Source organism: Balaenoptera borealis, assembly GCF_965194805.1.
Source record: "Balaenoptera borealis genome assembly, chromosome: 8".
NCBI classification, from domain to species: Eukaryota; Metazoa; Chordata; class Mammalia; order Artiodactyla; family Balaenopteridae; genus Balaenoptera; species Balaenoptera borealis.
This window is the reverse complement of record NC_138865.1, coordinates 6,116,033-6,131,771: the sequence shown is the minus strand read 5'-3', so window position 1 is coordinate 6,131,771 and position 15,739 is coordinate 6,116,033. Positions and strand designations below refer to the sequence as shown.

The 15,739-nt window shown below is 44.2% G+C and overlaps 1 protein-coding gene across 13 annotated transcripts in view; it reads left to right on the top strand.

The window, feature by feature from the left end:
- The window catches only part of LOC309633364 (uncharacterized protein), a 93,264-nt gene that overhangs the window by 23,635 nt on the left and 53,890 nt on the right, over positions 1-15,739 (top strand). For 6 of the 13 annotated variants that reach the window (XR_014247454.1, XR_014247455.1, XR_014247457.1 and 3 more), the window contains 2 exons: positions 5,146-5,250; positions 6,401-6,560. Coding sequence is in view for 4 of the 13 variants with exons in the window: in XM_082402151.1 (XP_082258277.1) it covers positions 5,146-5,250; positions 6,401-6,560 (265 nt within the window). In the remaining 9 variants the exon portion in view is untranslated. Of the gene's footprint in view, positions 1-990; positions 2,786-5,145; positions 5,251-6,400; positions 6,561-15,739 lie in introns of those variants that run through there. The other 7 variants (XR_014247456.1, XR_014247460.1, XR_014247461.1 and 4 more) reach the window with 4 other exon arrangements.

Here is a 15,739-nt window from a genome sequence, read left to right as displayed (position 1 = left end):
GTAAAAAGAAGTTTTAAAGCTATGGTTGTAGAAAAATCCAACAAGGTCCCCATCCATGTTACGCTCTTGAGGTTTGGGGTGCAGGGTTGGGGCTCCTGCCGCCTCCTGGTGCTCTGCAGTGAACTAGAGGGTATATGCCCCCTTGTAGATCTGACACTGAGCATGACCCTCAGGGAAATGAGATCGGGAGGTGGGTATTCAGTTTTTAAAATCTCAGCACAGTGGGTTCTTTCCTGGTTACAAAAGTAATACTTGATAAGACATCACATCAGGCCTCAGACCCCAGGAAAAAGATTGGCATGGAAGAATGAGATGGAGCCCCAGGCCTCAGAGAGGAAGGTGGCAACAGGAAGATGGGAACAGGACCTCTGCAGCAAAGTCCAAAGCAGAATTCTGCTTATTCAACCTGGGTGTGGAGGGGGGAGGGGCAGCTGGAGTCAGAAGTTTTGGAATGGGGAGTCTTTGTCTTAGCTTATCTTAGCAGGGGCAGGTAGAATAGTCTTAAGCCAATTTAGGAGCTCAGGGATTGACACAGGGCATGAGGAATGCTTCTGTCCCTCATCTTCCTCTCCGCCCCGGTGTCTAAGGGGAACAGATACTACAAGACTTTGATTAAACCATGTTTACTAGAGGGGTAGGTCTTTTGTTTTAAGAGTCGATGGCTCCCTTTGGCTTTTTCTTCTACTTCCTGGTATAGGAGCCTGTCCTCAGGAATGTCAACCAGGCCTGTCTTTTTTCCACTCCAGGTACTGGGATTGGTTACCTGAGCCAGATCCAGATTGGGTATGGCCTTCCTTATCTCTCTTCCCCTGAAAACATGCTGGTCATGGCTTTGACCCTGTCCCACGTGGTCAACCAGAGGGAAAGGAGACGTAGATTTGGACTTTGGGGCAATGGACCTAGCCCAGGCTCCATCTTAGCCTGACCAGACCTCTGCTGAGGTGTATGCCATGTTCACCCCTAGTAATCAGGTGGGCATTGTTTCCACTTTCTCTTGTTCCAGAAATGTCTAATTCCCAACTGCGGGGGTTCTCAAACTTCGGGGTGCAGCAGAATCAGCCGGAGGGCTTGTTAAGCTACAGATTGCTTGGCTCTACCACCCCCCAGCTTTGATGCACCCAGGCTGGGGTGCGTTTCTAACACGTTCCCAAGTGATGCCGATGCTGGCCCAGGACCAGACGGTGAGAACCAGTGGTCTGTTTTGAGAAGGGTGTTGGGGGAGAAGGTGACTGGCAGGGCAAGAGGGGAGCCCTCCTGAGGTCTTGGCCTTAATGCCACCTTAATTCCATGAACGCTGCCCGCCCCTGCCCCCAAGCCAGTCCCCTGCCACTCAAGGCTGCCAGGGGATCAGGTCTGGAGGAGGGTGACTCACTCACAGCGGCTGTGACCGGTTAGTGTTGGGGCTCTCCACCTTGAGGGGACTCAGGAGAGGAGGGGTCCGGGGCCCCTTACTCTTGGCAGCCACTGAGCACTGTGGTTGCCTGTCCCTGGAGCAGAGCCACGCTCTTGCCGATGGAGCTCCTTGTGCTGCAGGGCCTGGGGCACACAAACTAGAATTCCCAGTCGCTTCTGCAGCCAGAGGCAGGAGCAGGGCAGGTTCTGATAATGAAACGCAGTCACCTAGGATTTGAAAGGCAGAAAAGAGGAGGACGCTCTCTTTCCTCAGCTGTGTAGGTGCCCAAGAGGGCTCTGGAAGGCATGAGTGTGGGCAGTGGCCCCACCCCCTGGCCCACTGCCTGGTCCCCAGCTTAGAGGGTATGGGGGCTCTCACGGCTGCTCCTCCAGCCCTTCCATGTGATAGCTTGTATTAAATCCCTCTGAGCTTGAAAGATCTGGAGTGTTTTCCGTTTCCTGTATTGAACCCTGACTGACACAGGGAGAGGACGGTGTGGGCACAGAGTATGGCGTAGACCCTGCAGCTGGTGAGGTGACCGTCCTGGGCGGGGGGACCTTTGCGGGTGATGAGCCAGGGCCAGGAGAGCTTGCCTGCTGTCCTGAAACCCTCAGCTTGTTCTGCCTCTCTCACCACAAAGCCTCCCTTCTACCAGCTTCCCTCTCTGGATTTTGCAACAAAGCAGGAAAACCAGCACTTTTTTGGAGAGTGTAGGCACACGTTTTCGCTAGGGCTCCGTGACCGTCTGCTCTGCCCATTTTGTTACTTGATTGAATGTTGTCCTGTCCTGCGCCTTAATTTCTGGACATTCACTCCCCAGTGAGCCTTTACCCTAGTTAAGGGAAGAGTGAGTTTTTGGTTTCCAGCCCGAGACTGAACAGCAAGTGACTTGAGCAAGTCAGCCTGGCTCAGTGTGAACGCAGTGCTGGACGGGCGCTGCCAATCCTGGCCACAGTGGCGGACTCCCGGGCCGCGTCCTCCGTCTGCCTTGCTGCCTGGCCCCACCTTAACGCCCTGAACTGCAGCTCTTATTGCGGAGCTGATTCTCTGGCTCAGCGGTTCTTCCTGAGCAGAGACAAGACTGAATATGTGTCCCTTACTGATTGTCGTCCAGAAGGACTGGCTTGCTCTGGGAACGGTCTCACTGCTCTCGGCACGGTACCCCTCCCTGCAGGAGGAGACGTCTGCTGCACTTGGGTGTGACCATGTGAACTTGCTCTGGCCAATGAAGTGGGGGTGGAAATGACTGCCGCTGGTCTGCCCTTGGTCTTCAGTCCCTCTTGCTACACGCCAGCAGCGATGTGGATAGAGGCGGTGCTGCAGCCTGGGCCCCCAGTGATGACGGCGTGGAGCCTGGCCGCAGGAACCCAGGAGGGGCCTGGTGCTGAGACTGTAGGAAATATTAATTCTGTATTAGTTTATTGATTTCTGTGAAGTGGTTGGGACTTCAGAGGCCTAATATGTTGCACCTCTCACCCCAGCCAGGGTTTAGTCCAAACGGGCCGGTGGTTCTTCCAAACGCACCAATGGGCTAGGTCAGGGAGGGGTGCAGGGAGTTACTCCACAGGCTGTCCTGTCCCCTGAAAACTTCGGGGGAGGGAAATAGGAGAGGTTTCTGAAGGGATTTCATTACTGTAGAACTGTATCACTCTCCATATCTGAAAGAATTTGCCAGAAATAGAAATATTAGGAGAGGCCAGAAAAACGTTAATTCTTGTCTCATTTTCATTCTTTCATATTTGAAAGCCTAAGGAGGCCATTCAACTGATGGATCAAGGCATTAAATAAAACTTCAAGCAACGGTAATCCTAACCGATAGAGCAGCGGCTCTACAGTAGGTGAACTGTGGCCTGAACCTTAACAGGGCAGACTTTCTGCCAGGACTCCGAGGGCCTGGCTCCTCCGTAACTGATGGCCGGTGCTCCCAGCACAGGGCTCTGCTCCGGCTGCCGAGCCTGGGGAGGTGGCGTTGTTTTGAAACCCAGTGCTCTTAATGAAGCAGTTCCTGGCCCTGAAATGTGCGGGAAAATACCTAAAAGTGCCACGAAAACCTGGTCTGTTGAAAAGCCTTTCCAGGGTTGATTTTTAAATAATAGATTTGTTTTATTTGACACTTTGGTAAATGCTTTAATAAAACGTAATGAGGTCAAAGAAATTGTAGTGTGTTTTATGTCCTGCAGCCTGGAATATCTGAACTCTGTGCTTGCAAACGACCATCATTAGTAGTGAAAATTTTGTTGCACAATTTTTCATGGACTGTTCTGGAGTGTCAGACTTCAAGGCGCTATCACAGAATTGGCAAGGTTCAAGGGATTTTTACTGACTTAATAACATTTTTCTTTATTGTCTCCATAATCACCTGCTTCATGAACTGTGGCTAGAGCAGATGTTGCAACTGGTAATTTTCTTAGAACCCAAGTGCCATTATGTTTTTCCATCTTTTGATTTCCATCATTTCTGGGAATTGTTAGTAGATGGAATAAAAAGAGAATACATTATAAACAATTCAAAACACTGAAAACAAAATTCCTTGGACCTTTTACAGCTACCACACATGCAAATAAATGTGGCTTTGCATTCCAATGGCATTTGAGTGGGGATTACATTTTCCTCATTAACCTCTTTCTTAACCAAACAGTATTGTTTTTCAAGTCTCTTTTATTGAAATCAAGTTTGACATTTTAAATTAATTCGCACTGACTCAGTTCAAGTGAAGAAGCAGAATGTCTTCTTTTGATCCCAGTCATTTGTGCAGTCCTGGCTGAACTGTGCCAAAGTAGGAAGGCCTCCTGGTTTACCATGAAATCAGGAGGTTGGTTGTATTGCTTGCAAAATCAAAACATTAGGGTTCTAAGTATGTTTTTTCCTGTCCTACTAAGGAAAGAGGTGGAAAAAGTAATCACGGATGCACACCTGAGATCTGAAGTGCTTGCTTTCCAATGGCAAACTATTTATAAAGTGAATGTACGTACTTCTAATTGAAGGAACAGCCAATCTGTCTTCCATTAGTCATAACCAGTAATTCCTCTGCTAATATGTGGACCTTAATTTGTAACAGTGGGAGTCTTCTCTTTTCTCCAGGAAAGTCAACAGAGCTGTTTAGAAAGACTGCACAATTTCGGTAGGAGGAGAAATATAACTTAAGATTTTTAAAAACTTCTGTAAACACTTATGCATGTATCTGCAGTTCTTGCCCTGATACAGAACAAAAGTATACATCGTTTTCATTGTTGATATTTGGCAGTAGATGGTGAAATATTTGTGTGTATTTGGGTATGTCTAAGTAAAATGAAAGAGATGTTAAAATAACTCTCGGTCTGAGTTACATGCACCAATTTTAGGAAACCCTGTAGCAGTTGCCTTCACTCTGCTGTTAGCTCTGTCTTGTTTTGTCAAGATTTCTTTTTCATTCCACCATCTTGTCATGCATTATTTTCAACTCCTGTAATCCTAGCTCAATGTGGCATGAGTTAGAGTTGGAAAGAGAAGCAACACTAGTTTTCCTAGTGTCCACAGTTTCAAAACACACCCTTTCATGTTATTTGACACCATTTTCTACATGTGCTTTCTTTAGAAAGTGGAAAAATACATTATTGAGAGTTTGTCAGATGATACCATATTGCAAAATGTTTGCAAAACTGAATTATTGACAAAATGCATGTGATTCCAAAAGGGCCTGCTTGATTGAAAGCAGTTGCAGTATTTCAGCATGACAGTATTGCTCATCCTTTCTGTTGTCTTTCTGTTTTTAGATTCTACAGAGCATACCTCTGCACTTCTACTGTCTGCAGATGGCAGTTTCTACACAGCTAACTTGGAACAGGTTAGAGCTAGACTCCACAGCTTCTATTCCTGGAGTAAGCATTCAGGAAGACTGCCCTCCTCTGGTCATCTCTAGTTCATAGGGGGCTGAATTTCCCTGCATGCCTCTAGTGTCTAACACCACCTACCTGGCGTACCATGCTTGTGCAATCCCAGCGTGTGCTGTGGTCGCCAGGATGCAGCTGTGCCCTCAGTAGGTCCTTTGAAAAGATGCTCCTTCAGAATTGACTTGCTGTTCACGCCTCAGCATCCCAGCTTGGCTGACACTTAGCCTACTTCTGCGAATGACACCAAAATCAGTTCTGCCACTAACTAGAAACAAGGCCGTTTCCGTTGTGAAAGAGTAATAGCCTCATGAAAAAGTTGCATTTGCATCCTTGGTGATAATAATTAACAATTAGAATTTTTTTAAAAATTCTAAAGCCTAAGTATGTAATGTATGCGATGTATGGTGAGAGAGAATTTTTCAAAAATATAATGTGTTTGACATGTCAGTTGCCTTTTGACTAACACAGAATTAGCATCCTGAAAATTGATCAAAGAAGGAGAAAAAAATTTTGCTTTATTTTTTCATTTGCAATACATTTCCTTTGTCAAACTACTCTCTTAACTAATAAGGAAAACCATCCACAGCAGTGTAGCTCATCTTTATTTGGAATTTCAGAAAAACTACTGTCCCCAACTATTTTCTGAACTTTTCAAAGGACTTTTTGCTGTCTAGCTTCATCTTGTTTAAAGATGTTAGCGCTGTGTTGAGATTGATATCAACAATCAGAAAGTAATATCATGGTCTGGTTGTCATTGTCCTGTGTAGACATGCTAGAACTGGATTGCCTGTGTTAAAACTTAATGGATTAGGGAAGAGAAGCATTCGGACTCTCAGTGATGGGGGCTTCAGCTATCCCGGCATCTGCCAGATGTCTCATTTTCTAAACTCGGAGCCTCTGATAAATTCATGATTTACCTCAGTTAGTGCTCTCAACCCCGGCTGCACGTTAGAATAATCCCAGACTTCTTTTTAAAAAAATGGATAGGCAGGCTCCACCCATTCTAATTAAAGCAGAATCTCTCAGGGTAGGGCCCCAGACATTTGTTTGTTTGTTTTTAAGTGCCCCCGCCCCCTAGTGATTCCAGCGTGCAGCCAGGTTGAGAATCGCTAACCCACATGATAATTTCATCTTTCAGAAGGGAGAGGAAGTGATGAAGAGGATTAACACCCTGCTTCTAATTCTGGCCAACTCAGAGGCTCTGCACGGAAAATCAGGAGTGACAGGAATCCTGGAAGAGGGCCACCTGGCCATCAGAAAATTCCAGAGGGATGTGGTCACTGCCAGACATACAGTCGGTTAGTTTGAGTTTTAAAATATCTCAGGAAATTATAAAAGCTTGACTTTGACCCCCTGGTCTGAGATTCCAAAAAGAAGCAGGGGAGAGTCCTCAAAATGAGCTTCTGATGCTACAATTGTAAATGGTCCAAAGCAAGGGCGGGTTGGGGGGGGAGGAGAAGAAGAAAAGGGAAGGAGGTAGCCAAAAAGATTTACTATCTTTGTGCAGGAAGCTGTTTGTTGAGGTCAGATATATTTTTAAATGGTGTATGTAAAGTGTGAAAGATGATCTGGAAAAACAAGCATGGATACAAAAAAACTGCCAAGAACATGTGAGAAAAGAGTCAGAAAGACTAAATCCAGAAGGAGGCTAACATTCCCAGTGATGAAGAGGGCTGTTTGAAACAAAAGCAAGTGTAGAATCCATGCACGGCTGGGATGGCGCTTCATCCATGTTATGTCAGCAGTAAAGATACAAGGAGACCACTCCCTCAGACTCTATGTTACACTTTAGAGAGGATGGGACAGAGTTTGGTTAAGAGGGATTGAAGAATAAGATCACTTAGGAGCAATGCTCGCTGTCCTAAATAAGTTCAAACATTGGTCTGGAAATAACAAACCGAAATATTAATAGAATTTTCAGATGAAATTGCTTTAATCATTAAAAATATGAAGATTGTAAGATGTGCCTGAGGACTGTTCCACATTTTTTTTTAAGAGGAAAGTAGAAAACGTCTTTGAACTATAGACTCAAAGACCTGCTGATTCTTCAGTTCAAAAATTCTAGAATTTACTTTAAAATGCAGTTTGAATGCAAGACTGCCACGTTAAATTATACCTATGACATAGTTAACAAAGAGAGCAGAGACAAGGAATCATAACCTTTGAAATAATCTAATTCAAATTCAGAAAGTCATAACCCTTGAGAATTCGATAAAAGCTAAATACACTCTTGGAATAGTTAAATAATACAGTGGTAACTGACCACTCCAGAACTTAGTGGCTTAAAGCAGCTACTATTAATTTGCTCACAATTCTGTTTTCCTGGGCCCAGCTGGCTGGTTTCATCTAGGATCCCTCAGGAAGCTTCAGTCATCCTTAGCTTAACTGAGACTGGATGGTCCAGGACACCCTCAGACACATGCCCAACAGTTGTTGCTGGCTGCCAGCTGGGCCGCAGCTCTCCAGCAGGGGTGCCAGGGCTTGTTTACATGGTGGGCAGCCTTCCAGGAGAACGAGGGCAGAAGCAGCAAGGTCAAGGCTGAGAAGTCACATAACATCACTTCTGCCTCATCCTGTTGGTCAGGGCAAGTTGCAAGGCCATCCCATACCCAGGGACAGGGAATCACATAATACCTTTAGATGAGAGTTGTTGCTGCTTGTGTGTCTAATCTGCCACACCTCTCCCCAGAGAAAGGCCTCTACACTAATACACACGAAATAGTTTGATTTCAGGGGATTCATGGACCCTTCCAACCCAAGTTAAGAGTCTTTATTCTAACCATTGGCATATTTAAGCAAGGAATTGAGGTCCAAAGACACTAAGGACTGTTGAGTATACAAGCATAGAAGAGTGGGCTGTCACACAGGTGTTACAGCTCCCAATCCTGTGGTGTTTTCATCATGCCCAATTAATAATCACCTCATTATTACCGGAAGTGGATTTTAGCAATTTCCAAAGGCAACTTTTGACAACCAAATCTGGACAACAATTTAACTCAGATGTATACAGTAAAATATAAGTATTTTATTTGATTTGCATATTCTACACATACATCCAGATAGGAAAGTAGACTGGTTAAAATAAGTAGACTAGTTGCAGCCCCAGCTTTCTGAACTCATAAGATGCATTTTTCCTTTGTCAATTAGCTAGTCATCAGTGGAGCCATGAAAATATCTAGTTCCCTAAAGTTAGTCTTTTTTAAAAGCATAACTCACTGTGCTTTTTATTTTAATAAAGAATTATACTCGGTTTTTCAAAACTTTCATCAAGCTGGTATATTCAACCTAAAATTATGAAAACAAATCAGTGTCTGCAGTCAGCCATTAGGTAGTTATTCATTCTCTTGCTCCTATCTTTGTCATCTGGGGTACTATTCTAGCTTACAGGGATCGTGCCTACCTGGGCTAGTAAATTGGCCATCAGTGGGTTCCCTGAGCTATGTGTTGTTGTCTCCTTATCCACTCCTTTTATTTTATTTTTTTTTAGAGATTGGAGTTTATTTATTTATTTATTTATTTTTGGCTGTGTTGGGTCTTCGTTTCTGTGCGAGGGCTTTCTCTGGTTGTGGCAAGTGGGGGCCACTCTTCATCGCGGTGCGCGGGCCTCTCACTATCGCGGCCTCTCTTGTTGCAGAGCACAGGCTCCAGACGCGCAGGCTCAGTAGTTGTGGCTCACGGGCCCAGTTGCTCCGTGGAATGTGGGATCTTCCCAGACCAGGGCCCAAACCCGTGTGCCCCGCATTGGCAGGCAGACTCTCAACCACTGCGCCACCAGGGAAGCCCTCCCCTCCTTTTATTTTATGGTTACTCCATGCCCGTGTTCAGACCTGGAGCAACGTAGACTGCTGTGGACACGAATGTCGTATTGTCCTGAGTAATGAAATGAGATCCAGGCAGCACCCCATGACCAAGAAGGCGGGCATTACCATAGGTGTGTGATGGCTGCCGGACTCTGGCCGTAAGTGTATTGAGCCACACACTGGAACTGAAACGGGGGGTCCCTTGAAGTGACTTCTTTGTTTCTTTTTTTAAGAAGGTCCAAAGACGTGAATGAAGACATATCAGTAACCAAACATGGTGGTATCAAGCCTAATTAGGAATAGAAAATCATTTCTAAAATCTGTGTCTGTTCATTTTCCTTACTTCATTTGTTTTTGTTTCGCCCTCATCTGTGATTCATTTGCCTTTCGTCATCTTCCACAATGGCTTCTGCGAGAATATCCGTCTCGAAACCTACAGCATGGCTTGCACCCACTTCAAACGTTGTTTAAAATCTCATTTATTATTTTGTACTGTGGTCTCACTTAAAAGCCAGGTTACTGAGACTGCAGAGCACATACCTTTAATTCCCAGGGTGAGAGGGAGGATGAGAGGGAGCAGGCCCGAGAGTGTGCCGGGCTGGGGGGCGAGCTAGAACTGAGACGCTCCACAGCAGACACGCCAGGAAAACAGAAGTCAGAAGCCTTACAGGCAACTGAAGTCTCCAGACAGAAGAAAACTGGAAACTGCCCAAACCTGGGCTCCGTAGAGTATCGAAATGTGATGAAGACCAGGACTGGTATTTTTTTTTTTCCAACCAGAGGTTAGTTACTTAACGACCACATTCCCAGGATTACAAGGATTTGCCTGAATAGCCAAGGGAACACTTATCTGCAGTAGAATTAGTAAAATGAAGAGATGGGATTCTATGTGAGCCGCCTGTTACAGGAGACTATTTAGAACTTGAAATTAACACTGGGAATAATCATATTAAATTGATAGGAGCAGATGAAAGCTATATTAAGTCGGAATTATGTTTTGCTAATTATCTTAAATTTTCAGATACTAAAATCCAGGTGTTTGGGGGAGCAACTAGGGTTTAGCATCATTCCTTTAAAGAAAAACAAAAACAAGACCATGTGGGGAGCATCGCAGGCCAGGAGCTTAATCATATTCATTCAGCTCACTTCCTTGCTCCATGGCCAAATAGAAAATAGGCACCTACAGTGGAAGACTGCTTCCGGGCGGGCTGCGCTGCCTCGGACGAGGGCTGGGGGGGCAGCGTTCCGTAAGCGGTGGGGTGCTTTGCTGAAGCACCTCCACCCAACACGGTGCAGAAACATTTTGTGAACAGAGGAAAAGCACAGTGATAGCAATTGAACTCACTAATGGTGGAGGTCCTCATACAAGTGAAAACTTAGACAGGATGTTCTGCTGAAGGCCCCCAGTGGCTCCGCAACCTTTAGAGAGCTGGGGGGAGTGAGGATGGCTTTGCATGTCGAGCTGGAGGTTCAGCTGCAATAAATGTAACTTGGTGGTGCAACTACGGTTCTGTTTCCAACCCTCGTTCAGTCACTTCAAGACGTGTCTCGGTTTCTGGTGTCACACGCAGATTCCGGGGAGGCTTCCACAGAGCCGAGGCACTGGAGGGACTCGTCTGATCCTCCGTAGCGTCTGTGTGCTCGGGGGACACTGCGTTGCCCATCAGCCTGGGCTGTCCCTGCTCATAAATGCAACCCTGTGAGGTCCCTTCAGCTCCATCTGCCTGCCTTCAGCTCCTGTGCCTCTTTCTGCCACTTCCCCACCACTCCTGGGCACTCAGCAATTGTTCTTCTGCTCGTGCACTCACTGGGGCCTGGGGATTTTGTGAGGCTAAGACCTGGGGTGGCCAAGACACGGCACAGAGCCATATTTTCCCTCTTCCAAATTCTTGCCATTCTCAGGGCTGTACCAGGAAGCGCGGTACAAGTTTCCCCGTCTGAGATCTGTGAAGGTTTTGACCATTCCCCAAGAACAACGAGCAGGGCCTTTCTCAGAAACGCATCACTGCCTGCCTCTCCAGCTGGCCTCCCTTGCTGCTTCTCCCAGCCTGAGGAATCTTTTTATGGGCCTAAGGGCAGAAAAGACTTGCTTTCAATGTCTCCTCTGCCACTGAGTGAGTTTTGTTTTAATTGTGGTAAAATACACATAACATAAAATTCATCATTTTAACCAATTTTAAGTGGCATTAAGTACATTCTGATTGTTGTGTGACCATCACTGCTCTCCATTTCCAGAACTTTTTCATCTTCCCAAACAGAAACTCTGTCCCCGTTAAACACTAACTCCCCGTTCCCCACCCCCAGCCCCTGGGAATCGCCATTCTGCTTCCTGTCGCTATGAATTTGACTACTCTAAGTACGTCATACAAGTGGAACTGTACAATATGTGTCCTTTTGTGTCTGGCTTATTTCACTCAGCATAATGTCTTCAGTGTTCATCCGTGTCGTAGCCTGTGTCAGACTGTCTTTCCTTTTTAAGGCTGAATAATATTCTGTTGTATGGATGGACCACATTTGTGCGACGATGGACATTTTGGTTGTTTCTGCCTTTTGGCTATCATGAATAATTCTGCTGTGAACACTGTTGTACAAGTATCTATTTGGGTCCCTGCTTTCAATTTTTGGAGGGGTCTATACCCAGAAGTAGAATTGCTGGGTCATGTGGTAATTCTAACTTTAATTTTTGAAGAACTGCTATATTGTTTTCCAGAGTGGCTGAATGCACAGGGTTCCAGTTTCTCCATATCCTTGCCTGTCAGTGAGTTCTAACAGAGGTGCTCTTGGAACTTGGGGTCAGCCCTTCCTTGTCCTGCAGGATTTTCCCCACTCTTTAGCATCCCTGGCCTCACCCACTATTTTCAGGTGATGGAATAATGTCCCCGGTTGTTGTGAAAAACACCTACCCCCCAACTAGTATACAGCGCCTTTCAAATATCCCCTAAGGGGTGAGAAGAAGCTGCATAGTTAGAACCCCTGGTGTGATGCCTGAAAGCTTTGTCTCTGGAAACTCAGAATCCTGGAAGAGGCTCTTTTTTCTCTCTTGCTGTCACATCGCTTCCTTGATTCAATTAGTAGAGAATGACCTAATTTAATTGAAAGGAAGGGACAGGAGGAGGAGGGAGGAAGGAGATGACTATTTCAAAATATTCACTCACTACACAAGGATTTCTCATCTTGTTTACTTCCTTTTCTTGAATAACTACAAATGTTTGTGATCTTTATTTTCTTGTCTAACCAATTTAGATTTTCCAAAAGGCCCTAGACTTGGCATACAACATGTCCTTCAAAAAAGCATGTGAACTGTATTAACGCAATGAATGCAGTGATAAGTATCACTCCTGTGTGTCTCTCCTTACTTTAACATGCTCTGTTATACTACTTCACTTTGACACCATGTGGGTGGGTTTTCCACCCATCAAACAATTCTGCAACACCAGCTGGGTTCCTACACTCTAACTCAATTCTGATACTGCCTAGCTGGAGAGAACATCAGATCCCACAGGTTAAGGGCTCAGTCCTGCAAGATTGCCCCCTCCACTTCAGATGCCAATCATAAGTGCAGGTTGTCACCTGTGCTTTTGACAAACCAGTCATAAATCGGAGGTGCCCACGACCCCCTCCTCGAGTTCAATTAATTTGCTGGAGTGGCTCACAGGACTCAGAGAAGGATTTTACTTAACTAGATTTGGTAATCTAGCATAAAAGAATATAACTCAGGAGCAGCCAGTGGAAGAGGTATGTAGGGCAAGGCCTGGGGAGGGCGAGGAGCTTCCATCCCTCTCAGAGTGAACCCTCTCCCAGCACGTCCACGTGTCCCTCAACTCAGCAGCTCTCCCAGCACCCTTCTTGGGGTTTTTTGGAGGCCCCACTACATAGGCACGATTGATTAAATCACTGACCGCTGGTGATTGATTCGACCCCCAGCCCCTCTCATAAATCACAATATCACACCGCTCTTTGCTGGGACGTGATACTGGTCTAGTGACTCGTCTCTACCTGTAGCTTACCCACAGACGAGTGATCTGCAGGCAGCTGTGACCTGTCAAGTCTGTTGACGTCTCATGACCACAGGTAACTCCAGGGACTTTGAATTAAATGATCATTAAGTGTCATCCCTTAAAAACAGTGTAATTGTAGACCGTGACCAGTAAATAATCATAAGAATTCACATATCATGTGGAGGAGCTAGTAGATATTCTAAAATGTAAAGAACTTCTGACTCTTGTTCCTCTTCATTTAAACTTTATGTTTTTATCTTATACTTCATGTTTTTATTTTCCTACTTTCTAATGTTCAAGTGACCTGCTTCCTTAAGTGGTTAAGGGCTTTGAAGTCAGAGACCTGGCCACTTTCAGACCAAGGGATATACTCTCTGAGTCTGCCTCCTCATCCACAAATCTCTGGATTTACGCAGGGTTCAGTTCCTTAAAACTGGTAACTTTTTTTTTTTAATTAAAAATATTTTGTCCTTTATTTTTTTAAATTGAGGTATAATTTATGTATAGCGTTGTATTAGTTTCATATAGTGGTTCAATATTTGTATATATTGCAAAATGATCACCACAATAAGTTTAGTTAACATTCATCAGCACCATACATAGTTACAAATTTTTTTATATTTAACTATAGTTGATTTACAATATTGTGTTAGTTTCAGGTGTACAGCTTCAGATTCTTTTCCATTATAAGTTATTACAAGATACTGAATATAGTTCCCTGTGCTGTAGAGTAGATCCTTGTTGTTTATGTATTTTATATAGAGTAATGTGTAGAATTCTATATCCAGCAAAAATTATACCTCAAAAGTATAGGAGAAATATTTTCTCAGACAAACAAAAACAGCTGACTCTGCAAGAAATGTTAAAAGAAGTTCTTCTGGGAGAAGGAATATGATAAGGTACAACTTAGATTTATATAAAGAAAGGAAGAGCATTAAATAAGGAATTATGTAAGGTAAAATCAAATATTCTTTTTATTTTTCTTCTCTTTTCTGTTATGGTTTGTCTGTTGAATATAGTTCCATGTGCTATACAGTAGGACCTCGTTGTTTATCCATCCTGTATCTACTAGTTTGCATCTACCAACCCCAAACTCCCACTGCATCCCTCCCTCACCCTCCCTTCCCCTTGGCAGCCACAAGTCTGTTCTCTATGTCTTTGAGTCTGTTTCTGTTTCATAGATAAGTTCATTTGTGTCATATTTTAGATTCCACATATAAGTGATATCATATGGTATTTGTCTTTCTCTTTCTAACTTCACTTAGTATAATAATCTCTCGGTCCATCTGTGTTGTTGCAAATGGCATTATTTCATTCTTTTTTTATGGTTGAGTAGTATTCCATTGTATATATGCACCACATCTTCTTTATCCATTCATCTGTTGATGGACATTTAGGTCATTTCCATGTCGTGGCTATTGTGAATAGTGCTGCTGTGAACACTAGGGTGCATGTATCTTTTTGAGTTATAGTTTTGTCCAGATATATGCCCATGAGTGGGATTGCTGGATCATATGGTAATTCTATTTTTAGTTCTGAGGAACCTCCATACTGTTCTCCATAGTGGCTGTATCAGCTTACATTCCCACCAGCAGTGCAGGAGGGTCCCCTTTTCTCCACACCCTCTCCAGCATTTATTATTAGTAGACTTTTTAATAATGGCCATCCTGACCATTGTGTGAGGTGATACCTCATTGTAGTTTTGATTTGCATTTCTCTAATAATTAGTGATGTTGAGCATCTTTTCATGTGTCTATTGGCCATCTGAATGTCTGTAATTAAATAATCCTTAGATTAAAATAATTTTCTTCTAAGGAAAAAAGACAAAGCAAAAGATGCATTCCAGTCGAGAGAAAAAATGTTAGCTATGCCTCCCTGCCTTGGGGTATGACGTGAACATGAGCAGTTAGGCAACAGTCTAAGTGAAAATACGTAACAGTTGAGTTTATAAATCTTTTTTAATTTATAAAATAAAAAATTTTGAAGTCACTAACAATGCCAGGTGGAGTCACAGGTGACGTTAGCCCAGCCCCATTATTCTAGAGCTTCCTTACAAGAGTCCTTGCCTGCAAAGTCCCTGCACCAAGACATTCCTTAACTTGGGGACCTTGCTCTGTATTGTTTACGGGCAGGAGCTGGGCATCCCTGTCCAGTTGAACCTCCATTTGGCTCCTGTATTCTTTGGATAAACTTTCACTTCTTTATCTGTGGGATCCTGAGTTATTAAACAACGTTTCTTACTCCTGGCTTCATCTAAAATTACAGAATAAGTAGTTCCTGAGGAAGCACAGGAATCCATAGAGCCTACTCGCAGTCTATCAGGATAACCTTGGTGTCAACAGACAGGTGGCAACTGTCTGAGAAAACCCTGACTCCTGGCAGGGCTTCGTAAGGACCAGCGAGAAAATCAAAATATTTCTGCAAACGTTATTAAATGTGCTAACCTGAAATTTCTGCTTATTTATTTTCAAAGGTTGAACATTTCTTGGTGATTCCCCCACTCAAAATTTCACGTGCATGGGAATCAGATCTAAGGCTAACTTCAAAAGGCTGTTGTGAGGATTAATTGAGGCAGTGTATGTAACCTGCCTTGCCTAATGCCTAGAACTAAATAACCATCCAATAAAAAGCTCTAAAATTGTGATGGTGAAGATAACGGTGCCAATAATTCTAACACTG